Here is a 27146-nt window from a genome sequence, read left to right as displayed (position 1 = left end):
TTCTCTTTAACTCTCTTGACCAGGCTTACTACACACATATTCACACCTAACAAGGCCACGCTATTAATTAAGGGAATTCAGTGTAATATTTTATTTACAACCAGGTTCCCTCTAGCATTTTGCACTTCTCCAGGCCAGGAGATGGATTCATGGAATTACACATCAGGATTAGTTGCATAATACAGAGTAGATCCTTCAAGGACACTTACTCCCTGATATAGTTTATAATGCATTGTTAAGGTACGTCTGTTGCTGAGTTACCTGTGATTTACTGGTGGTGAAGTAATTCGTATTTACACAGCAGATGAGATCTCATGAAGATAAGAGTTTCTCAAGACTGGTGGAGATAACGCCACTAGTATTCTGCTTCTGGAATATCTAGTTATTTTCCTCTGTTGCTTTGGTTTGGTTTTTGATAGGTATCACCACTCAGCTCTGTGGTATTAAAGTATACATAACACTGTGCATTTCCATACCACCATCCACAGCTCTGTTTTCCTATGCTACACAAGTAAGGTCTATAACTTGAACAACTGGAAATATCGCAGTCCAACAGGATTCCCAAACATATCTGTAATACATCAATCAGTTGCTGCCTAGTTATTATTACAATCTTCTCAGATGGAAGATTATCCATTATAGACATAGAGAAACTACATCACAGTTTCCTGCTGACTTGGTGAATTCTTGACTTTCTGTTCTGTGTTCTCTCTGTGCTTAGAAGCTGTTTTTTGTCATTGCTTTTTCCTGTCCTTCTGCTGCTCTCATTCTTTTCTCTCACAATGTACATCTTCAGAGCTTTCATTAGATGTTGAGATTTCAGACAAAGAATTGCAATACATCCAGAAATGTGCAGGCACAGTGTTGAAAGACTGGTCTGGTTGAAGGGTGCACTTCCACTCTTGCTCTTAAGATGGTAGTGTAAACTTGGGAAAGCAGCCCATATACTTTGTTTTTGCTGTTGCTGAAATGACAGAATTTCTGTTCCAAATTTCCAAATTGGGAAATTTTAAGAGCTAATTTTTATAGTGAAATTCTTTTGTGAATTTGAGAAAAAAAATAGAAAATGTGTTTTTATTTTTAAGGTTTGAGCATATATGTGATTCAGAGAGATTATATGCAAAAAAAGACACGGAAGGCTAAGAGTTTCTGAATTGAATTGGCAATCTGTGACTCTGGAAAAATAGGCAAATCTTTGTGTGGAAATTTGTCCAGGCAGATGGTTGGGAGCAATACTTATGTCTGATAGATATAACTTGTCTGTACTCTAGCCAAGATAACTTGGCTACTCAGGGCTCTGAATGTGTTAAGCATCTAATTATGCTACTTTATTTGTCTACCAGATGCTTAACGTGGATATGGGGGGGGAAATTTGGAAGGTAAATGAAGAAGAGAATTTCAATTCATCATAATAAATGAGCTGACTTCGCTTTCTTTCCTTTCTCTTCAAAAGCCACTTTGTGTAAATTCTCCTGATACCACTCATTACATAATCTTGTGTGTTTAACAGAAACCTTAAAAAACTTTTCAGAAGATCAAAATGGGGGATATCTACCATGTCTGGCTAATTTGGTTTCTCTTTTAGGTTCAATAGGTTTCCTTACTTTTACAATGCCTTTTATCTTTTCCATTTCCTGCTGCTCAGAGTTTGCATTCCTGTGGACTTTGTGAAAGACTGGGATTACACTTACATCTTTGTAGTAACGTTAAAATATCATGCAGATCTTTCAATTCCCCCTCTCCCTAAAAATCCTGTAAGATAAAGCCAGAAAAATTAAAAAAAAGCACACCCATCCTGATTTATCACCAGATAAGCACATTGGATTTAATCTTACATACCTCCAGCACTCAAAATTTCCAGGAAGGTTAACAGGAGTTTTGTAAGAACATGGAATGTTGGGGTCAGGAACATTCAGAAGGAAAGGAATCTATGTACTGTGCAAATTACGTCTGTCTCTACATTAGCAGTGAAATTACTTTTGTAGTAGCCCAGGTAATACCTGTGTTGATTTGTGCGGTGAAGAAAGAAGGCCTGGGATGAAAACAAAACTGAAGATTGTTTGAAAAATTCTCCTGTAGTGCTTTTCTCTAATTCTTCAGTTATAATTTTTCCTTTTCAACTACGTTGCAGGCAAATGCTAACTTGAATTTCAGGTTCACCAAAGGTCACCTCATTCACACTCAACTATTCAGATTTGTTTTTTTAAAAAAAATTAAAAATTCAAGGCTGACCTAAAAGGACACTGTACTATAAAAAAGTGCAGAGCATTGTCTCTAGCAAGATAACAATCTCCAGTGACAAAAGTGGTTTTTTTTTGCTCCCTTGTATTTATGGCAGGTATGGGAAAATAGGAATTGGTTGTTGCTGAAGTATCTCCACACACTGGCTTACTTGAACTGTTTCTGTAGTCCTGCAAAGGGCAGCACATCCTAACTGTGCAATATATGCCATTGGTAGATACCCCAGAGCCGTGGGGTGACTGAACTGCACAGAACCAGCATCGTTCCATCATTGCTGGTCTGTTTTTAACTTTGTGTTGTTAGACACAGTGGTGTGAGAAACACATTTGGACAGGCTGTGCTTTGCATTTCTTCATGCTTACATTGCTATGGACGGCCGATGGATACAGAAGGGAATTTGTGTGGAAGGAGATGTTGATATCAGCTGTCTTATTTGTTAGACAGGGTCAAGCTGGAATCAAGAGAGTCCGGGAATCTGGTCAGTCAGAATTACCCCATTTCAGAAACAAGTCAAGACACACACCAGGAAAGGGCATCAGTGGCAGGCAGGATAAAGACACTATTGGCAGCAGGGGCTCGGAGCAAGGAAGAAGTGTAGCTAGAATAATGTCAGGAGCTAAAGGGCTGAAGCCAGTCACAGCATGACTCAGGATGAGTCAGGAGGAAAGGGACACCAAGACCTAAAAGCACCATCAGGTATGTGGAAAACCACATACACCAAAACTGTATAGACCTACAATCCACATCTCAATTGCAAGGCCTTATCAGGTCCTTAGTTTTTGAATAAGACTATTTACAGCCTGCTAGAATGAAAGCCTCGCAGTGCTTAAGTGGCATGGTCATGATGTGCTAAAGAGGTTTCAGTCTCTAATATGCTCACATATTTCATCCACCTTTCATCTCTCTATTCCATTTCCACTGAAAATGCCCTCTACCATGAATTACAAGAAAACACTTTTGCAGTATTAGACTTCATGTTCATACAAGTGGGTGAAGGAGAACTACTGAGCCAGCGTTACTGCCGTCTGAAGCCGCAATGAGAGCTCTAATGAGCCACCCACGGCCCTGCGGTGAGTCCACCCGGGACACTGGTTTGCAGCTGCTGGGACTGCCCTGGCTGCTGCAGCTGTTGCCTCCCTGGTTGGCTAAAAACACCTTCCTCAACCTGCTGTCCGACTGTTCTTCACTTCTTGTACCTGAGAACTGCTGTCAGGGTGGCAGTGCTGCCCGGAGGAGGCAGGAGTAAATCACTGCTTTCCTGCTCTGCTGATGCCACTCTTCCAGGGCTTCCTTGGAGAGACAGTGGAAAGTATTTTCTGCTTGGGAGAAACAGAGATTGTGTTCGTCTGTCAGAGGCACTTAACACCTCAATGTCTAAATACCTTTCTCAACTTCAAGAGGAGTTGCTTCCCCCCACTCCTCACAGTGTTAGGAGGGACTCATTATTGATATTCTTAAAAAAAAAACCCCAACTATTAAAAACACAACATATGCTCAAAACACCTGGCTGGTATAAACTCCAACCTCTCAAAGTAGCAAGTTATATATTCTTCCCATTATGACAGCTTAACTTGACAGTTTCTCCTAGATCGGGTCAACTTAGTGAATTTCACATTTTAAGGTATGATCCCTCAAGTTTGCCTTAGAGCAATGATTTTTTGTGTAGCAATTGTGTGGTAATTTGTGATTTTATAGGATAGGATACATGATGAGTTTAAAGAAGTTTGGATGTTAATCCTGGTTTTGTAGTTCTAAGAAACCCCTAAATAAACCAGGAATTTCAAAGAGATGACTCAGTCCTATTGCTTTATACATTTTTCTCTCTTACCCACTGATTCTGCCTAGGTCCAGGTACCCTGAACAGAATTCATTTCCACAACAGCAGGAGTAGGAATGAAGGGATATTTCTGTTAATTCAACGTGCAAAAATATTGCAACAAGTCTTTAGGGAAAGAAGATTAGAAACTAGGAACTTTCTCCTTTCCTCTGTTTTCTTTTCTCTTTTCTAATTTTTTTTATTTCTTGTTTTTTTTTTTTCTTTTCTCCCTCACAGCTTCCAGCTTCTTCACACAAAGAAGGATGCTCAATCTCTTCATTTGATAGTTGGTCTACTGCTTTGCAGGCAAATATTCCCTGACCTTGAAAATGCTTTTCTGTGCCAAAATGAAGTTTTTTTAAATTAAAAAAAAATTAAGAAAAAAGGAAAAGTTTTGTTAAATAGAAATTTTCATCCCTTTACTAAATAAGAATTTTCTCAAAGAAATGAGAATAATGCGAGTTTGTAGAACATTAAATTAAAATGAAATACGTTAAGTTTACTCATTAATCTACATAAACTCTTCTTACATCTTGTGGAGTAACTTATTTTGTTTTACGTGGGGAAGGTGGAGTCTGTAACGATAATTTCTTTAATGGGATTTGCAGACAGCTGAGGTGGGAGGTGTGTCCTCTTCTCTGCCACCTTCCCAGAGCACTATGTCTTTTCGGGCATGCTTCCACATGTTCACTCACCTTAAAGGTGTTTTGCCTGACTTGCTCAGCTGTCTATTTCAAAATTGCTTACATGTTGCTTTCCAGAGGAATTCAGAGATACAAAAGGAGGATGATTGCTTCTGAAGTCTAGACTTCAAAATCAAAATAGTAGAAGCCTAGGACCTTGATGCTGTATGAATTCTTCAGTGCTGTACAGGGTCTTTTTGAGGGGTAGGCTGCTGGCGAGCTACTTCTAAATCAGACACACCTTTGGGTTGGGCTATTTTGGAAACTAAGTAATTGATGAGGCTCACGGTATGGTCTGCTAGGAACAAGTGATTTTATTGTGTGTTTTTACACCTACTTTGATCAGCTGATGCAGTTGACTGACAGTCTCCTCTGTAAGTAACTGAGGGCGGAGGAGTGGTGACCTGCAGTGAGCCTTTCCTGACTTTTTCCCGAAGTGGGGATTGCTGGCTTTCAGGCAGCTAGGCAAGAGAGAAAAAGGGACGTGATATGGGGGTACCTTTATTTGGGGAGACCAGTCCCTTCTATTCCCGGATATGGAATGGATTAAGTCAGAAGCTGCAAGGCAAAAAATCCTGGGATAAACATCTGGATGAAATCTACTTACTCCAGCAGAAAAGGTACAGTGCACTTCAGCCTCCTTGTCTTCTCTTTCTTCTGCTGCTCTCCCTGTAGCTGATTCTCACTCTTTCCCCTTAGGCTTTTCTACCAGTAGATAAACTTTAAACAACCCCGGAGCACTTTTCTCTATCAGATTTCTTCTTTCAAGGTGGAATGCTTCTGGAGTTCCAATCTTATCTGCTTTCACAGGTAGATTTACCAGGCTGCAGTTGAATTACCCTGAGTGCAGGACTTCAGTCACAAATTAATAATGTATTCTCTTGTCTTTCCTGCTTCGTTGGTAAAGCTCACAGGAAAATACATGAAGGTTTGTTTTTAAATATTATTATTATCATCATCATTATTACTGTCATCAAGATCATTAATATTATTATTGTTATTAGGATAATGTGTTATGTGTGTGATGTATAGGCTGCAGTCAGCTGAAATAGTGGTGCTTTTTTGTCAGGATTTTCCTTTCTGGCTCCCTAAAGGGTACTCTTACTGTGGGATAGAGTAGGCTTAATTTTGTTGAACGTTTTGGGGGGTCAGTTACCTCTTGGGTCAGACTGTGCTTTCTCAGCCCTGTGACCTGGGTGTCAACATGTACAGTGACTCCTTTTAGACCTTAGGTTTTCCAGAAGATTGGCTGTGTCTTCTCATGTGAACACTGAAGGCTGTTTGTTACTGCTGTGAAGGGTTGCTCCCTCCACACACAGAAATGTAGGACTATTCATGGAAATACAGCTGGATCTGGTTTTCATTGTCATTTCTGCTTGCACAAATGCTGTAGTACTCACATAACAAATTGCTCCCAGTTGCTTGTAAAATCTGTTTTTTTCTTTCCATACACAACTCTGAACATCTGTGGGGACAAAAAGGTGACTGTGTGGGACAAAATATATCTATCTATACATATGTATATGTATATACACATGTATGTATAGAAATATGCAAAGAAGCAGATTAAGAGGGACAAAATTACACTTCTATGGAAAGAATTATATCTTGATCTAACTTCTGACCAAGTAACAAAGCCTATTCGAGTTTACTTCTGAGCATGGGACTTAAATACACTTAAAATGGGAGGGACAATGGGAACAACACTGTTTCTGTGGAATGCTGAAGTGTTTACATTCTGATGTGTTCATGGAAAGCATCGCAGCTAACTGAAAAATAAGTTCTCAGCAGCTTCTATTAAGATCCAAATGAGTACAAAGTAGAAGTCTAAATATATTAATATATTAAATAATTATATTGATTATATACTAATAATTAATACCAATAAGCAATAAATTGTTATACAGCATTTTTTGATGATTATAACATTATCTTGATATTTTTAAGTCAAAGATATGTAGAAGGAAGCTCTGCTGATCTCTGTCTAACCTCCCACTTGAAGCTGAACTATTGCCAGCAAGAGATCACTGTTACTTAACCTCTGTCTAACTGTCTTGAAATTTTCCCAGGACAGAGATTCTGCGATATCCTTAGGTACCTGTCGCAGTGCTGTAGTAACCTCCTAGTGAAAAAGGGGTTTTGCCCCAAAATATTCTATGTGAACCTCCAAAGCCATAATTTTTGATGATATTCTAGTCGCTTGTCTGTCATCTTCTGTTGCCAAGAGGGGTTTGGTCCCTTCCTTTTTGTTGCTCCCTTTCACATAGGCTACTGTTAGATTGCCACTTCTCTTTGCTCATTAGTCCTCATAAATCATCTGCTACAGACCCATGAACATCTTGTGTGCTGCTGCTGATGGAGGAAAACAGAAAAAATGTTAGTCATATAAATCCTCCTGCTTAAACTTCTCTTGGATCACTGTAGTGCAATCCCACTGGCCCCAAAGTTAACTTTTCTGTTTCTTTATAAAGCTCTCTGTAAAACTCATGCAGTGTGCACAATATTCACTGGAATCAGGGTTGCACGGGGACACAATTTTTCCCTTCCATTTTAGGTCTATGTTTCCCACAGCTTTCAACTAACACAAATTAACCTCCTGCTATTTGGTCACAAATTACATGCTGCCAATATGTGAAAACTCTTTTCCTAAAGAGGGACAGGACCAGTTCTTCCTCCTATTATCCTGCTCTTTCCTTCCTTGTCCCCAGGGATGCTCAGAGTTTGAGAAGGAAAAAATGAACATTTTGCAGAGGGTTGGAGTCGGTTTTATTGCTTTCACATTTTTAGTTATGTATAGATAGAAAAACACAACAGACCTTCTTTGGTGACTGGTGTGTGGGAACTACTCTTATGAAACCTCCACTTTTGTGGAAAAACTGTTGTAAACCAAAACGGCTTTTGCTCCCTCCTGTCATTTTGTGGTATAGAACTGCAGTGTTGTGGCTTCAGCTTGAGTTCTTCCTAGTGAAAATGCTGTTGGAATACATAAGGTGATTAAATTCTACTATTGTCTCATTGAAAGCCAGTGGTAAATATGTTACTGTTTAGCTGGCATTCTCTGCACACAGAAACTGCAAGAGAAGAACAAGGCTTTTTTTTTTTTTTTTTCCTCTCTAACCCCTTGTGATAATACCTGAAAACTAATTGTTTTGGTAGTTGTCACCTTCTCTGGCACTGATATTCATTCTTTGTCTTCGTGTGAACCAGTGCTTTGAATCTTACTAGCAGTAGATCTCAGCATTATTCACAGAAAGGGATTAATATTGCACTCCATAATATTCCCTGAGAATATTATGACAGATATTTGTAATGACAGAGAACAGAGATGAATACTTATGAAAATTTGGGCCTGATAGAGGTGAAAAAGAATCATGTCTGTCATACTGTAATAGATCTTCTAGAAATTATTTTCAGTGCAAGAATTTCTAAGGAAATGTGAACAAATTCCTCCTAGAATGGGATTTTAGAAATTCCACTCTTTGAGAATTGCACTATTCATAAAAAATAAGCAAAATAAGCAAGTGAGTACATCATTCCAGTACTTGTAAAAGTATAACAATTATGTAGTATTTTTTCTCCTGCTATTGCCTGTATCCATAACTCTTATTGATAAATAATAAGTAACACATTAGAGATGCCTGAAAGAATTTGCATAACTTGAAGAGAGCTATGGTAATTCCAAAGATGTCACAATAAAACCTTTAGTTTCCAAATTCTTTGGTGACTCTTTAGTCTCCCAGACATATTAGCGAGGTGCTTTGCTTATCCTGGAAACAAATGTGGCAAAAAAAAAAAAAAAAAAAAAAAGGAAAAGGCAGTTCAGCCTAATGCAGGTAAACTGGATTGTGTAAGAGTTGTACAGGGACACAGAGAGCCTTTAGCTTTTACATAAATCTTTCTCACGCTGGTAGTAAATGAGATATCCCCACAGTTTGGCTGTTAATTTGTCTAAACAACATTACTGACTTTTCATCCCACAATTTAACATAGGATTGTCCTGTCTAATATCCACAATGACTGTCAGTATTAATTGGTTCATTTGCTCCCAACGGTGACAATGAAATAAAGATGCCAGGTTCCAGTTCCAGCACTTCATTTATAGCTTGTTTCTACAACAGTGCTTTTGAGTAGTGAAGATGCAAAGAACAATTGGCTGCTGTGTGTAAAATAAAACCAAAAGCACCAATAGAGACATTTATGGTCTTCTCTTCTACTGATACATCTTCATACTACTGAAGGTTTTGAGACTAATAATGGAAAACAGTCTACCTAATTTCACAAATATAAAGGTCCTCTAGAAATTGTGTTTCCCCAGAAATGCACAGATCCAATCTTAGCCTAAGATGCTTCTCAGGGTCATAGACCTAGGAAGTTATTTGTAGATTTAGGAAGATATTTGATTTCCTAAATTTGGCCATAGGTTTCCTTATAAAGAAGAAAACATGAAATTTGTGCCATGAAAAAAACCCTACCCCAAATTAAAAAGCTCTTAGAAAAAATTATAAGACACAGGGTAAGGAACACAACCTGGAATAAAGCTACAATAAAATCCCTACTTAGGGAGGGCTGGAAGAATAAGGTTATACATCAGAGAACAAATTTGTTTTATGACTGCTTCAGTGATAATAAATGACAATTAACAATTCTCAACCATTGTACCAGTTCTAACATGAGATTATACTTGTGATGGTCTCAGATATAGAATTCAAACAAAATAAAAGATGTTAATGCGAGCAGAATGCTGTGCTGGAAATGACTGATCAAGATTTCTATTGCTTTGTGTGGCAGATAGTTAAATATCTGAAGGGATAAGAATTCCCTATCAGTTTCTTGTCTAGTAACATTGGCAATTATTAACCTGTTTAATTTATTTCCAGAGAAGCTCTGTTTACTCTCAGCTGAAGGGGCTTTGACATATATGAGCAAGAGGTCCCAGTTAACTTGCTGAGTCTTGTTGCTGGTGCTGAAGAAATTTGCTGACCCTGTTGATTGTCCAAGCCCCTGTTATCTGGCTCCTTTTCACTTTGTGCAATTATTCCCTAACTCCTTCTTTGGCATCTTGCTAGGTGATTGCTTTGATCCTCTTTCAGCTGGTTGGCTTCCACTGGGCAGCCCTCTGATCTCCTGAAGGCTTTCATACATTCACATGCACATGCTAGCAGAAAGAAGTGAGAAGATGAATCTTCTTTGGCAATTTCATGATTCATTCCAGAGAATGGATATTCTGAGCACAACAGGGCAAGAGGAAAAAGCTAAAATAATATCCTGATAATGAATTTATAGCTTAGGTTAAAATAAGTGATTTAGGACCTCAGGAACTGACTCTCTATGGGCATACAGCTTGAAGCTGGAAGCAAACTTAAATTAGAGCAAAGAATAGGGAAATTCCATCTAGTGAATGATTGAAGTTGTGGAATCTGATAAGGGAAGAACAGAAAGAGATGCTTCATTGCCCTTCTGGGTAAGTTCAGTCTTGAAATAAAATCTTCAGATTGGTTGTTGTTGAGACAGTTCACATATTTAATATATTTCCCAGTTCTGAAAGAATAACCATAGAAATCCAAATTCTTCTTTTTATAAGGAAGCTAAGACTTATTTACTAGTCTTTGCATTCTCTATCTCTCCATAAGTAAAATGAGCAGGCTGCACTCCATAAGAAGTGCTTAAGAAGTTGTAAACCTAGAATGGTACATTTTACCAGCAGAAAGTGCTTATGAGATGTTTAACCTTGTTTAGAACTGTTATACATTACTCCCTCAGTCAGAATCTGACCTGCATTTTGTCTTCTTTGTTTCACAATGGATTTTTGGGTGTTGCTGATTTTGCCCTCACGTATATCAGAAAAACAGCTCACAGTGTCCTGAGCACGTCACTGAATCATCTGTGAAGAAAACTGGCCGATAGTAAGGAATGATCAAGACTCACTAACTGCCTCCACACATTCCTTAGCTCAGTAAGAAAAACCCAGGAACTAATCCAGGTGGATACTCGTGTGGTTCTCATTTCCCCTCAGAATTACTGGTTTGCTATGGAGCTGTGCTTATCCTAAATTGATCCTGTAAGGCAACATCCAGTCTGCCTAGTGTTACAAACTTAACTTAGCTGGGAAAATCAGGAGCTTAGCATTCCTTGATTCCATAGCTGCTGAAGGGGATGAACAGGATTAGAAGAGGAGCTTAACTTAGATGTGCTGAATTATCGTCTCAAGGTGTCTAGATATGTCTGCTGAACATATTTTCTGAAAGCCAGCCTCACTGTTCAGTGACATAATGGTACTTTATGGAAGCTAAGCATCTACTGTAGGCAGCTCTGTTAAGAGACTTAAGTTACAGATTTTGCCAGCTGCTGCTTTGACACACAAAGGGACCCAAGTAGTAAAATGCAAAACTCTTGCTGTGTTTGATCCGTCAGGAAGAAAGTTGTTTAAATATGCAGAAGTTAAATAATTGAAAATGTTTTGAATTCAGGTGACATAATTTAATTTTTTATATTAGAAAATTTGCTTCCCCTAGTTTGGGCATTTATATGCTCAGTACATTTCTGCAATGTATTAAAAATTAGTTGATAATTAGAACGGTATGTTTTAAATGAGGTTAAAATGTTTCCCCAATTATGAGACAGAAAATTTAATGAGAGTAAAAGCATGTGCTAGGAACATGTAACTCACAAACCTTTGAGACATCACAGGCAGCGTGCCATGACATTTGCCGACATTTCTGAGTTCCTGTTCTGGTTCACTCTTTGACCTGACCTGACATTCTAAGCCCAGTTGGACGTTGCTACAATAAGAAGAAATGTTCGACAATTTTGCCCTCAGTTTCCAAAAGCTGACCCTAGTATTTTTCAGGTGCCTGCCTCGTAGCAGTATTGTGATATAATTAGTTATTTAAAAGAATTTTGGTGATTTTTGAGAGAAACTTATTGTGCTTCTGTCCACCCCTGTCATCTCTTGCCCAATCCTTCCTCCTCTCTGAGGTCATTTGAGGGATAAAGGCCTACCCAGTAAAGCATCAACATATTAATTGTAGCATTGTTTATACTATTGAAACCCCACCTCTTTCCCACTTCCTGCCTCTGAAACTTGTATTATCCAGAAACACAGAGTCTTTCTCAGCCAAAATAGTGGCAGCAGTGGCAAGCTGACTTCACTAACACTGAATCTAAAGACTTTTGCTTAGAGTGCCTCTTATTTAGTTCCTGTTTGTTTGATCCTAGATGCAATCTCCTCATCAAATCATCTTGTCATTAGTTACTAATGAAACTGACGTATGAGTAAGCTATAGAAGGAATACTTCCCTAACTAGGAGTGTGAAGGACATATAAAAATATCTCTGAATGGCTCCCTGATTTGTTGAGGATGGTTCTTTTTTATCCTGAATGTTTTTATTTCTCCTCTGCTCTTCAGGGGTTCTCTAGTTTAGTTTCTAGTGACTTAGAAAATGGGATGTTTTTGGTGACAGGAAGTGCTCATTTTGTGGAATGGTAAATCTGATGTTCAGTTATGCTTCTATTACTTGTAGCCCATTTCCATAATTTACACTTACTCAAACGATTTCTATTTTCTATCTTTATAGTTCTGATGTTTTCTGTTTTGCTTTATCCCCTAAGTTTTCTCAAGTGTCTTCAGTGTCTTTCCACCACAAAGGAGAGCAGAACTCTCACATTTCAAGTGGATTAAATCCAGAGATAATGGCATATAATTTTCTTTTTGATTCAAGATATTGTTGTTCATGAAATAATAATTTAAAGCAAGAAATATATATTCCTGTGAGCCATGGAATTCACCAGGAGGAAGCATTTACTATATCTGCAGATGTATGGTTTGACTAATGTATTTGTCCCACGTGCTTTCTTAGAGAGGCGTGCTTAAGACTACTCTTACCAGTTGTTAGATTGAGGCTAGTAGAAAAACAAGGGCTGGTGTTATCCTTGTTCATATCAACTCGAATTTGCCATTTTCTACTGTAATCCTTAGACTTATTCCACACCAGACATTGCAGCCTGACCTCGGCCATGCTAGATAATTAAGATCAAGTTAAACTTCTGTGCTAGAAAAACAGCAGGGGTGATATAAAAGCACAAAATTTTAATTTGAACGAAGATCTAAAACTGAACTTATCTTATTGGGAGAGAGGAATTCTTTCTATTTCATACTGAAAACTCATGAGACTTTTTTTTTTTTTTTGTTTTTTTCTTGAGATTTTCCTCCCCTTTAATCTTTATCTCCTGAATATGGGATACTTATAATTCTTTATTTGTGTAAAATCAAGAAATCGAAAAGCCCACCCCAAACCACTTTTTAATTTATGCATTAAAAGACAAACCTGAAAATATACAAGGATAATGGAAATATTCACCTCAAGTTTGTAGATTTTGGGGCTTTTTTTTACTTTTGTGTGGCCAACTCATGATTTTGAACATTGAGTTGGATGCTGAAGAACCACTGCAGGTAACTCTTCTTGGCTACTTATACAAATTGGTAGGAATACCACCTAAGCCTTCTCTTTCCCGGGCTAAACAGTCACAGTTCTCTCAGCCTTTCCTCATCTGAGAGGTGTTCTGTTCTCTTTATATCTTTTGCCCTTTGCTGAACTCTCTCCAGCAGCTCCATATGTGTTTTGTACTGAAAATCCCAAGACCTGGATACAGGGCTCTAGGTATGGCCTCACCAGAGCTGAGTAGAGAGGGAGGATCACCTCCCTTGACCTGTTGTTTGCTTCCAAAGACCTTGCTGTAGTGAGGCTTGGTGGCTGTACTTATAAATTCTTTATCAAGCCCAGAAGATATACTCAAATAACTCTGATCCTCATGGAAGACTCAAGGACATGCTTCAGCTATAAGTGAACCACTCTGTCTGGAACTTGTTTGAGTGAATGCTCTTTCCAACGACATGAACATATTTCAGTTCTCAACAAACTTACTCAATTCTCTCAGCACTAGAGAAAAAAGTATTATAGCTAAGCTGTCAAATTTTTCTGCCTAACTTGGTATATGGGAGAACTACATTTCAGAGCTCAATCTCTTAATTATAGGAAGTGTTGCTAGAACACAGATGGAATTTTTGTTTGCCCTTTTCTACCCATTATGGGAGCAATTCAGACAACGACCTTCTCTTAATTTATTGTGCTGTGTGAAAAAACAACTGGCTTTTTCTGGCTCCTGAGGTAACTGTCTACTTGCAGGAGGGCTTCAGTGACCCATCATTCATTATTTCTGTGCCTCAAAAAGTGGGACATAAAAACAAGAAACGTTTTGGCTGTGTCCTCTGTCTTTCCCTCTGCTGCCACCACACGGTTCAGAATCAGTAAGCAAAGAGATTATGAACTTCAGTGTGTTTTTAGGATTGCACTGCTCTGCTTTTTCCTGGGTGTTTTTCTTGTGGTTTTTTGTTGGGGCTTTTTTTGTGCATTCAAGGAATACCTCAGATGGTAGATGTGCATTGCTGATTTTTCAGTGAAAATATTCAAGATGCAAACTGTCTGGAGCAAGGGCCATGCCTAGCTCTGGAGAGAGGCACCATGTGTTTGTTACTTATCAGCCACCTTTTCTTGACTACAGGATCTGGGAATCCCCACTCCTCCAGGCTGCCAAAGAGAACAACCTTGCTGCCATTAAGAAACTTCTCACTGACGGAACATGCGATCTCTATCAGAGAGGTAACTGGAATTTCTTGAGAAAAATGGTTTTCTGTGGAAGGCAAGAGCTTTCTACAATGAGTAGCTCATTAGTTTGCTAAAACATTGGCATCAGCAGACTCAGGTGACTTAACTCTACCTCAGCAGCTTTGCAATGAAGTGAGATTTTTGGCCTGGTTGTGCTCATTCACTTCATGACTGAGGTCAGCTGTCACAGACACCTGAAGTTTCTGCTCCGTTTTCAGATTTTATTGAAGGGAGGGGCAGAGACTGTGCAGTTATATGGCTGTACCAGGCACTGCTCAAGGGGGGACACTGCCTTCCTGTAATTCCCCACCTCAGTAGATCTATTTCTGCTTTTGTCCCATACAGCTGAACGTCTCGACAGTTCTCATGCTTGTCCTGCTCTTTCCAGGCGCAGTGGGAGAGACTGCCCTCCACGTAGCTGCCATGTATGATAACTTGGAGGCAGCAGTGGCTCTGATGGAAGCAGCTCCTGAGCTTATCAATGAGAGGATGACATCAGAACTTTATGAAGGTAATGTCACTGGGAATGAGGATGGGCAGGATTTCCTGCGGGAGGGGAGAGGAAGCACTACTTGTACTTTTGGGAAACTGGCTTGTACTGTTCCTGGTTGAATATATTGCTAAAGTGTTACACAGCAAAGCACACATGCAAATGACCTTTCTTCGAAGGTGGAATTATGTTTAACATGAGTACACACATGTGCAAACATGCAAAGGCCTTGACCAGGGAATTGCAAGGGATTGGAAAGATATATACAGTTTGCTTTCTAACATACTCATTTGTAACAAAAGGGAGATCTGCCCAACCTCTCCTGAAAGGAGAAAAAGTAGTTACTTGGTCGAGAAAATGAGAAATGTGTCCACGGCTTTTGAGGCTAGACTCTTGTCCAGACCTTTAAAGAATACTTCGGATTGAGTACACAGAAATTCCAGTCTGAATCTCAAAACCACTAAAATAATAATAATGGGGTTTTAAAAATTCTGAAGCCTAGTTTGAAGGGTTGGAGGAAGTCTTTGGGAGTTTTGAGTTTTGTCTTGACCTTATCTTCACTTCTTATGAAGGAAAACATAGTTAATCTCAGAACTTTCTGTTTGCTTCCAGAAGAGTGTAGCATGTCTTGATTTTCCCTAGGAAAAAAAGAATCTAGAAAGTGCACTCAGTTGGGGATTTTTGGCAATTTGTAAAGTCAGTTCTAATAAATTCATGAGAAGATTTACATAGAGCAGAACCTCTGGAAAATCTCTAGCACAACCCTTTGCCCACAACAGGGATAACTTGAAAGCTAATTCCTTTAGCTGCTGTCCATTTACCATGACTGACTGCTCAGCCTGAAGTTACTATCTTGAACGATGAGTTTTTGTTTCTGTGTCTTGCAGGGCAGACAGCTCTCCACATTGCAGCAGCCAACCAGAACACCATGCTGGTGAAGGCTTTGCTCAAGAGAGGAGCCAATGCCAGCACAGCCAGAGCCACTGGGCACTTCTTCAGGCGCAACTCCCAGAACCTTTTCTATTTTGGTACAGCCTTAACTTCTCCCCTTGCTGCTACAGGAGGGAACCAGCAGAGTGGTGAGGGGTTATGGGGAAGCCTTATTTTAGTCCCCATCTAAAGTGGATAAACAGAGACTCCTATCTCCAAGTATCATCAGACATATGCCTTTTAGAAGAGAGTAAGACTTTCTCTGATTATGTGAATGTTACGTGGATATAAACAATACACATTTTATAGATTTGCATGTATGCAAAGAAATACATATATTGTATAAAAAATGTAATTTAGTGTCTTCATGGCAGCAAATTACTTCTCAACCTTCTTATGGAGGTAAACCACTGAAAAGAATATTTCTTCCTTTTAGTGTTGTGTAGAAAAGGTTAACCTTTCTGACGAGAATGAGAAGTGGGGCAGGAAATTTATAAGTTACCTAGTGTAACTCCCTCCTTTCATATCCTATGGCTTCTTAGCATGGATAGCTTCCCCTCAGCATGCTTCAACCTCTCCTACCTCCTGGATCCTTAATGTTGTTTCTCCCCATTCCTTTCATTTCAGGAGAGCATGTTTTATCATTTGCTGCCTGTGTGGGAAATGAGGAAATTGTGCAGCTGCTCATTGAAAATGGAGCTGACATTAGAGCTCAAGATTCTCTGGGTATGTGCTGTGGCGCTCAGTGAATTGCATGGAGTGGATCTCTACATTTTAATTCAGACTGTCATCTGTGCATGCAAATATTCTTCTCTCACTAGAAACAGCTGTGGGATGAGGGAAATGAGGAAAATAAAGGCCATCAGTCCATTCTCAGTCTTTGCACAGGGCTGGCCTATTCCAGATACTTCATCCAGTCTGCTTCCTTCATAGGTAACACTGTTCTTCACATCCTGGTTCTCCAACCTAATAAGACGTTTGCCTGCCACATGTACAGCCTGATACTTTCCTATGACAGGAACAAAGAGGGACCAGGGTCACTTGAGCTGATTCCTAACAATGAGGGGCTTAGTCCATTCAAACTGGCTGGAGTTGAGGGCAACACTGTGGTGAGTTTGTGTGAGACTGGTACCTCTGTACAAAAGAGAAATGGAGACCTTGAAATAACATCATTCAGAGCCAGGGAATTTGTGCATGTTCTTAGTGGGTAGAAGACATGTAACAAGATTTTTTTTTTCTTATGTAGATCCCTAAAACCCTTTATAAGAAATTTCTTTATCCTAATGAAAGACATGAGTGCTTAAAGAATAGATATTTCCCCCCAATTTTAGAAGCATTTGAGTTAAACAGGTATTAACAGACACATTTATCCCAAGTAATTTTTTGAAAGGCTCACAGAAATTATTGTCTTGGTTGTCTAGATTTCATTACTCTAAATGCAACACATGGGAAACCTCTTTAGGTATCCACAGGCATTTATTCATAGACAAAATCTTAGCATTTAATGCAAACCCTCATCCTTCCACTCACTGAAAAGACAGAGGTGGTTAGTTTTTTCTCTGTAGATTCACAAGGGACAGGATCATTTCCCTTGTCACACCTCTATCCTGATGTAGAAGAGTATTAAAACTTTTTGTTTTTCTAATCAACCCGTAGTTCTATCTGAAGTCTGTTGTCAGGAACTGTAACTGTGTCAAGTAACTTTAGTAGTTTGATTAGAATTTAGGGTAAAAACCCTCATCCTTTATGTCAAGCATGAGCTAATAATCAAATAGGAATCAGAAAAATTTCTTCCACTTCTTAACCTGTTCTAATTGCTCCCAAGAGATATGGGAACCACAACAGCTACCAAGTTCAAGGAAAATATGTTATAATTAAGGGGTTTGAACAATTTTATTTGTTCTCATTGTAAATACACTGTATACTGAAAAGTTTCTGATATCTTTTCCCCCTTCTTCTCTCCTCAGATGTTTCAATATCTTATGCAGAAGCGGAAGCAGAATCTCTGGTCCTTTGGCCCCTTGAGCACTGTGCTGTATGATATCACAGAGATCGACTCCTGGGCTGAAGATCAGTCGTTCCTTGAACTCATAGTGTCCACCAAGAAGAGAGAGGTACCGTGGGCACTGCAGGCATTCTGTGTGCACAACGTGGTGATTATAGAAGGAGGGAAATGATGAGTTTGAAGGTTCAAGCTCACTGACACAATCCACAGAGCAAGGATTTTGTACCATGAGATGCAGAGGATAGATGAAATATAGGGGTTTATTTATGGTTTGGCTACATATGACGCTTTATATACAGTTTATTCTGAGGTGTGAAAATTGAAGGTTATTGAATGAACTAGGTATGAACAAACTACATAAAACTATTTTCTCCTACCAGGATCAAAGGTACACTGAGAACTTGTAGAATATCTAGCAAGTATCTTCCTGTAACTGTGATACCGATAACACTCACAATATCTCTGTGAGACAGGAGTACATTCAGAGGTCCTAACCTGGAGTGCATTTAAAATCAGTCAGTGTTATTATTTCCTTCATTTAATGACAGGTTATGACTCAAAACTAAGTGGGCAGATTATCTCTGCCATAGGCTCAAAAGCTTGTAAAGGGATTAATAAGACCAAAGTAGCAGAGTGTAATGGTGAGCTTTGATAGATCTCCCTAGGACTTTCAAGGTACACAACCCTATCAGTTGTAATGACCTTAAATAATCCTAACAAGACAGGAAATGAATCAGAAGACACTTCAATTACTGCAGTTCTGTGCATCCTGTATTATTTCCACCTATCAAAATTTTAGTCAAACTTTTCTAACAAAAGTTTGAGCTTCTGGAGAGCTTTGCTATGGAACTGCTGTGTCTGGAACTGGAGCTCTCATTTGCTCTCACATGAAATCTTGTGAGTGAAATTTCTGTGAGTGGGGACAAATATGGAAATCCAGGGAAAAGCAGTCCATGTAAAAAAAAAAAAAACAAAAAACAAAAAACAAAAAAAACAAACAAACAAACAAAACAAACAAACAAAAAAAAAACAAACAGGCTTAGAAGCTGTCCACTTTAGAAAACTAAATCACTAAACTTTAGAAAACTAAATCCACTTTAGAAAACTAAATACTAAAAAGAAAGCAGAATATTTGGCCTCTCTCTTATCCCAAACCATTCATATAGGGCATCCAGATCCAAGAATCTTAATTTCAGAGGAGAAGATGTTCCCAGATATGATATAATGATTTATTTTCCAGAATGCTCTTACATATATGTTGCAATTTTTTGATGCATAACTAGAAATTCTTTTTTGCATTTGATATGTTTGGCCCAAAATGTTTGCTGTCTCTCTAGAAGAATGCCATGTGTGACCCCATCCTATCATCTCCTCCCAGTTCAATATTGGACTAGAGAAGCACCTTTAGCCCTCAGTCAGACGCAGGTTCCTCTTGTGTTAAGGGGAATGCATACAGACGTAGGTACTAAGGTATATTTTCTGATCATGAAATGGCTGAAAAGTAAAAAAATAGAAGGCAACTAAGCTGTAGGAAGATTATAGTAACCTTCAAACTTGTATTATTCCTTTGGAAATGAAATTTGCCCTCCTATGCAAAGAATTCCAGAATACCAACTTCTACAGAAACCAGAATACCCATAGGTGGATTCTCTCTCATGCAGTTTTGATCCTTTGTGATATTTCATAGGCCATTCAAGAGTTTTGCTAAGGTCATGTCCATTTATGGAAACATTCCCTGCACTTCATGCACTCAGCAATTTTTTGCTGACTTAGAGGAAGCAGGGCATTGTAGCAAGAGAAGAAAAACATCCAGAGTGCATTAAGAAGGTTTTCTTTAAAGCAGCCCGGTCACAATGATTTGACTCATATTTTCTTCTCCTTTATTGCAGTGGTCCCCTAAACAATAGAAAGTAAATCTAGAAATATTTTATAAAGTCTGTGGCTCAAATTCATAAGTTGCAAAGTATACCCATCTCTCCTGCTTATGGTCTGTCAGTCTTCTAGTATAAGCTGAAGGCTTGATATCAGTGATTCAATTAATTATCACCCAGATAATAAGGCAGAAACTCAAGTGTCAGTATTTTTACATAAGCCATAGACCATCAGACAAGTACAAATATCTTTTAGAAAGATGTTTTAAAATAAGGAAACAGAAACATTTGATACTGAAACTTGTGTTGTTGTACTAACAGGAATATTCTATCATCCTCAGTTCTATGTTCCTACACAGAGGACAAATTTATTGCAGTATCTAATATGCTTTTCCTGTACTTCCCACTGCTAATCAACAGCTGCTCTCTGCAGGATATATTTGTTTTTTCCAAAACTCTTTATTGTCAAACTGAGCAAATCCAACGCCCACTAGAGCATTCCACTTTTGCAAAGTCAATTCAGTTTCGTAAAGCTGAATAGGGCAGATGAGAATAATTCGTTAACACTCTTTCAGGAAATTTTTTGAATTATGTTTATGAAACAGTGCCCTTTTGGCATTCTTAATTCCTTCTTCTCTTTCTCAGGCACGCCAGATCTTGGACCTAACACCTGTGAAGGAGCTGGTGAGCCTGAAGTGGAACATGTATGGTCGTCCCTATTTCTGTTTCCTGGCCATGTTCTACATCCTCTACATGGTCTGCTTCACCATGTGCTGCGTCTACCGGCCTCTGAAACCTCGAACGGGCAACAGAACCAACAGCAGGGACAACACAATCTATGTGCAGAAAATGCTGCAGGTACTGTGACTGTAGGAGTCAGAGCCCCCATTGGGCAATTCCCTTCTAACCTACTTAACTGGAAAGCCCAAGCCTTCCCCAGTCCCCAGCTATTGCAGCTGTCCTCCTTCCCTCTTTCAGCCAGCCGACCTTTGTCTGGGAGGAATAGGAGGTGTGCTCTGTTCTCCATTTCAGGGCTGAGCTGGTTCCTCTGGCATTGCCAGGTCTACTCATGTTTATTTTTTCTCCTCATCCTCTTTTAAAATTTACTTTCACTTTCTTTAAAATTTAATTTTCATTTACTTATTGTAATTATTTATTATTTGCTATACATTGTTAATTTAAAATATTAATTTTACTTTTCATAAACATTTTTTCCCCAGGAATCATATGTGACATATGAGGATGAGCTGAGGCTGGTGGGGGAGCTGATCACAGTCATTGGAGCTGTAGTAATTTTGGTCCTTGAGGTAAGAGAAACAGCTATACAGTTTCAAGTTTCATCAAGGCAGATTTTACTTACTAGACAAACATGGATTTGTGCTCACTACTTGGTAGGGCTTATTTGCTTAGTCTGAGTGCTTCAACATAGGCCTATGGCAACAGACATTGCCAACAGTATCTATTAGATGAGACAGAGACTGTAACAGTGTCCTGAGTAAGATTCCACGTGCGGAAGATGCAATTAGAAGGATTGGTTGCAGTCTCAAGTACTGTTTGCAGGGTAATCCACAGTTCCTGTTAGCACCATCCCTGGTCCAGCTGACTCCCAGATGTTGCTTCACCCAGTACTCATAAATATTCCTGTATTTAGGGGTGCTGGGTAAAGTGATTTCTGTGCATAAACAGAAAAGTTTGTATTTAATTTGAGATCAGTTATTCTATGGACTTGTAACAGGAGTCTTTCTCAACCACCTGCAACTTTATTTTATTATAATAGGAAATAGAAGATTGAAACTTTTGTGAGAAAACTCAAAAGATGATGACAGGAGGAACTGAAAATAAAACAGGTCTTGTAATCAGCTTTCTGCCTATATGGGGTGCATCAGGCACAGTGTAACCAGCTGGCCAAAGGAGGTGATTGTCCCCTCTCTGCTCTGCACTGGTGTGACCTCCGCTTGAGTGTGGTGTGCAGTTTCAATTTTATGGTATCTTTCAGAAGGACAAGTCCTTCTTCCTGTGCTTAGTCAGGACTCTTGGGCTAAGGATAGCACTAACACAGCGTGAATTATAACAAACTCCTTTGATTTCCCAAGAAGGTAATTTTTGTCTTTGTTACTGAGGCACCTCTCTGTGACATGTCTGTCAATCTGCCCAAGCATTCTTAGAAGTTGCATTCTCATCAATCTCTGTCTCATATCAAGAAGGGCCCACCTGGCTCAACCATTCTGATTTTAAAATAGCACAGAAATTAATCCATCAGAGGAGATGTGGCTGACCCTAAGAACCTGTGAATATTGGTGGCTGCCATGACATTTAGTAGTGTTATGGAAACTGTCTGAGTCCTTAAATTAACAGGATGTCTCTCTTAGATTCCAGATATCCTTAGAGTTGGAGCAGCGAAGTACTTTGGGCAAACAATCCTAGGAGGGCCTTTCCATATAATTGTGTAAGTACAGAACATATTAAGTCTAATAAATATATTGTCTATCACTTTCCCCATGGCTCTCTTTTGCCAGATGAGTCACTTTCTCCAATTTTTTTAGAGTATTCTTTTTCTGGACTTATTTCTCTTAATGGCTCGACTAATACTTCCTTTACTTAACCTTTTTTTGCTGTCTCTTTCTGTTGGCAGCATCACATATGCTTGCATGATCCTGGTGACCATGGTGATGCGTCTCACCAGCACCACTGGGGAGGTGGTGCCCATGTCCTTCGCCCTGGTACTGGGATGGTGCAACGTCATGTACTTCGCACGGGGCTTCCAGATGCTCGGGCCTTTCACCATCATGATCCAGAAGGTGTGAGACACAAACAGATACGGGCTATCACAAACAGATATGGGCTATCTCCCTATCTCTTTGCAGATAGGGAGAACTGTAAGAGTACTTTTTTCCTCCCTCAGGACTATTTACTTGATTTTGCACCAACCAATGTCGAATGGACATGTTCTTGTCCACACAGAGTGTTTTAGAACTTTCACATTCTCTGTTTAGTGCAAAGGTTCCCTTTAGTCCACTCGTGGTCTTAGAATCTGGAAGAAGTTTTACATAGGGTGGCACTGTGGCTTGGTGGAACAGATGGGCCTCATGGTGGCTCTGTCTTTGCTCTACAGATGATATTTGGAGACCTCATGCGCTTTTGCTGGCTCATGGCTGTGGTGATACTGGGCTTTGCATCAGGTGAGTCTACAAAGAAAACACAATCATATGTTACCCCTTCCAACTGCTTTGGTATGAATTAAGAGTGTGGGTTTTGATTTAATCTCTGAATAGCTGGAAAAACTGGTGATGATGTTTGGCTTGTATTTCTCTGAGCTTGGTCACTTTCCCAGTATTGACTTCTGTTCTCAAACCATGAGTTTGGTTTTCAATTCCTGCTCTTTTCAGGGTAATAGACACTAGGATAATTCAGATAATTCCATATATTTTTAAGTCAAGGTTAAAGAACATACCGTATTTGTGATATTTGTCTGCGGAAAAATAGATTAACACACATAGCTTTATTACATCCTTGAGAATGAAAAGATCACTACCTTGAGAAATAGATAAATAAATAAATAATTTTGGGTCATTTTATCATGGAGACTAGTGATTCTTATCAGGGATTTGTCCATGCATAGAAACACATGCAGGTCCTGCCCAGACTAATTTTTTGTCAGAATCTCTTACAGGATTCTCTTATTCCTCCTGGAATGTGATTCTTATTGTTAAACTCTCTCTTTTTTCCTCCTGATTTCTCTCTTCCAGCTTTTTACATCATCTTCCAGACAGAGAACCCTGAAAACCTTGGGCAGTTCTACAACTATCCCATGTCCTTGTTCACCACTTTTGAGCTGTTCCTCACTATCATTGATGGCCCTGCAAACTACGATGTGGACCTGCCCTTTATGTACAGCGTGGTGTACTTTGCTTTCGCCATCATTGCTGCCCTTCTTATGCTCAACCTGTTAATTGCCATGATGGGTGACACCCATTGGAGAGTGGCCCATGAGCAGGATGAGCTCTGGAGAGCCCAGGTAATCTAGTTAAGGTGGGCGTTCCTACCTTATTTCAAATAGCACCTAGAAGCCCGTCAGCCATTCTTGTCCATCCTGTGTCTCCCTGAGGAATGTTCGTTCCCTACACATGGAATCTCTTGTTAAATAGAATTGATGTTGCATCTTTTTTTGGCAAATCACATTGCTGTGTAACTGAGAGTTAGGTTATAATTATAGGGATTGAATGAGGGGGAATAAAACACTAGGTAATGATTACAGGAAGGCCAGAAATGTCTTTTGATCCATTAAAAGAAGCTGGCCTGACTGTTTTGGTCAAAAGGCAAAGAAATTCAACCAGTTCTATAGCTAGTCAACAGGAAATCAATTTCTTATGCTTTTCTGTGAGAAAGCAGTCAGACAAATGGTTAAATGTAGTCATGTGGCCACAGTGGCAAGCTCTGATGACAATTAAAGTGGATATAGATACTGTCCTCTTCTCTGGCTTGCAATTAATTACCCTAATCATTTCCATGAGGTATAAAAGGAAAGAAATGGAACAGTGTTTTAAGACCACTTTGAAACATATCACAGACCTAAATTAGTGACTGCCTTATCTGAAATGGAGTATAGACTAGTATATATGTCTTTTCCTTAAGGAAAATAGTATATATTCTATATGAAGTACAGAATAGTATATATTTTTTCCTTAAGGATCTGTAATGAAGTACAGTATGGGTCGGTGCTCATGAAATTAATCTTTTTGAAAGAGAGTCTGAATTTTTTTCTAATTCATCTGAGTTTTTTTCTCTTTTCTCACTCCAAAGGTTGTTGCTACTACTGTCATGCTGGAACGGAAACTGCCCCGGTGCCTCTGGCCTCGCTCGGGAATCTGTGGGCGGGAGTTTGGGCTGGGGGAGCGATGGTATCTCAGGTGAGTCCTCCTGGAGTGTGGGCATGTACGGATCCAGCAAGAAAAACCCACTGTATGAATGTTAATAAAGAGCTTTTCCAGTGGTCTTGGGAGTGTTTGCAGTGCTTACAGAATACAGACTCCAGTCTCTTTTCTGTCTGTGATTGATAGATAGACAAGCACTGTCCTTCTCAGAAAGCTCTGCTGTGCATTTCCTTGTGAGATCAGCTGATGCCTTCTCATCCAGTAGTCACATTGGACAGACCCCAGAAACTGCATGGGGTACAAGACCTGAATTTTCCTTTCAAACTTCTTATAATGAGTATCACTGAACTTCACTGCTGTGCCTGGTTGGCTGTCACTGTCCCTTGGATACATGAAATGGCAGAGGCAAAATCAGTCTATCAGGCATTCCACAGCAATGAGCTGTTGAATGACTCAAAGTCAGAACAAGAATAATTAAAGTCAAAATTTCTTTCTTGAGTGAACCTAGTAAATATGTTATACTTTGCAATGATTACATCAGGTGGCAAAGGCACAGGTCCAGAATTTCAGTTTAGGGACTGAACTAAAAAACTGTCTGTAGTTTAGATAACACTAAATTCCTCATCATTTCTGATTTTAATCAGTATTTATGCCAGGTGAGAAAAGAATTAACTTTTGGGCAATTGCCTTTTCTAACTGTGCCATCTTTTGCTGATAAAGCCAGAAGGGGGAGTGGTGGCTGTATGAATCATAGACTCATAGAATATCCTGAGTTGGAAGGGACCCACAAGGATCATAAAAGCCCAACTCCTGGCCCTGCACAGGACTTACTGCAGAATTTGCAGACAAACTGAGCCTTGCGGATTTTCAGATTTACTGGGCAGGACAAGCAGACCAAAAGTGGTGCCAGTATGCATCCCTTTCAGTTCAAGGCATGGAATATAAAAATATATTGCAAGAGCAATGTCCCAGAAATTCACTGGGAATAATTGGGAATGCCAGTTATTCACTGGATGCTGTGAGAAGAGTGTTCCTGTGATTTAGTTAGTTAAATCACATAGGTGTTCGTTATATATCTGTGGGATAGTAATTCAGAAGACAATCTATAAGTAAGGTAGAGGATTGGTGGAAGTGGAGCAGTTATATAAAAGTTCTGCAAGAGATGAGTGATATTCTGAGGCTAGCAGCTCTAGGGTATCAGATGAGGAAAGTCAAGAACAGAGAAAATAAATTAATATATGCATATTTACAAGGTCTGCCAGTTGCTTACAGCTGGCAAAATGGAAAGGGCAAATCATGACTGGGAAATGAGTTAAAGGACAAGAAACCACAGGCAGACAAAGGTACTGAAGTCAGTGATGGGGATGAAGGTCTAGGAGATAACTGCTAGCAGCTCCTGGCATCCTGCCTATAATCAGTTTCCTGTGCAGATTTTTCTGGTATGTCTCTGTCAGTAGGCCTGTTTTTTTTGGAGGGGTTTTGTTGATAAGCTGGCACTCTTCTACTTAATTCAGTTTATATTTTCTAATCCTCTTCCAGAATTGAAGACAGGGTTGATCCCAACAAACACAAGATGATGCGTTACACAGAGGCATTTAAGGCTCAGGATAGGGATAACTATGACAAAGGTTCAGAAAAGCTGGAAAGCAGTGGGGACACCCTGTTCAAGAAGGAACTGTCTGCTCTGTCACTGTCACGGAACACATCCAGAACCAGTTCTCACCGTGGCTGGGAGATCCTGAGGCGCAACACCTTTCGCCAGCTTTGTGGAGAGGTCGGTCCTGCCGCAGCTGAGGAGGTCTATGATGTCTAAGAAGCCTCTATTTTCACTCCACAATATGTGAAGTGGCCCTTTTCCACCACAGTTGTCTTCTACAGCTGTTCATGCACTCTCCATCATGCCGCACACATTTGTCAGCCTTGGAGAACTCTGCTGGTGAAGATTCTGGGAGCAGTTCATGGCATATGTGCTATGATAAAGGAATGCAATTTTTTTTCTCTCCTACTTATAAGCATCTCTGCAATTGCACTGATATTTGCACCAAGCTGGTGGGCTTATTGAGCTGTGAAATGCAAATGATCAAAAAAAACCTGCAATGGGATTTCATCCATTTACCACTAAGTGATCAGTAAGCCCTCTTCCAGACTGTTACATAGAGTATAATCTTCCCCCTGCCAGTTTCACAAAATTGCAAGACTCTCATAGCAAAGAATGACTGAAGTTCTGGTTTATGATTTGCTACAGAACAGAAAAAAAACCCTGAACTCCCCCAAATCCCACAAACCCTGTAACTGATCTCAGAGAACTGATCTCTAAGAATGAAGATAGTTGTTGACACTGTGATGATTGAAAAGGACTGTAACTACTCAGCTGGCATTCAGGGCCTGAGAGATTTTGCCCTCTGAAGAAAGGCAGTCTCCATTAACTGCAGATTCAACATTTCTGGCTTAGTGGGACTGTTTTGGTTTTGGTTTGTTTGGATTTTTTTATTGGTGATGGATGTGTTTGTTTGTTTGTTGTAATTTTTTTGTCACATGAATGCACTTTAAGCTTTGAAAAGAAGTGATTGCTATTCC

General features: G+C 39.4%; 1 protein-coding gene across 1 annotated transcript; it reads left to right on the top strand.

Moving 5' to 3' along the window:
* The first annotated feature begins 4768 nt into the window (after positions 1–4768).
* LOC136375519 (transient receptor potential cation channel subfamily V member 6-like) lies at positions 4769–26865 on the top strand. Its single transcript, XM_066341064.1, has 15 exons — positions 4769–5360; positions 14299–14396; positions 14791–14913; positions 15780–15920; positions 16450–16548; positions 16756–16931; positions 17790–17936; positions 20344–20556; positions 20919–21005; positions 22068–22144; positions 22331–22496; positions 22811–22877; positions 23445–23713; positions 24499–24605; positions 26109–26865. The coding sequence occupies exons 1-15, from the start codon at positions 5230–5232 to the stop codon at positions 26380–26382; spliced, it is 2175 nt and encodes a 724-aa protein (XP_066197161.1). The 5' UTR covers positions 4769–5229; the 3' UTR covers positions 26383–26865.
* Positions 26866–27146: the final 281 nt, after the last annotated feature.

Source organism: Sylvia atricapilla, chromosome 2 (genome assembly GCF_009819655.1).
Source record: "Sylvia atricapilla isolate bSylAtr1 chromosome 2, bSylAtr1.pri, whole genome shotgun sequence".
In the NCBI taxonomy this organism is placed as follows: Eukaryota; Metazoa; Chordata; class Aves; order Passeriformes; family Sylviidae; genus Sylvia; species Sylvia atricapilla.
This window is presented reverse-complemented; position numbering and strand designations above follow the sequence as displayed.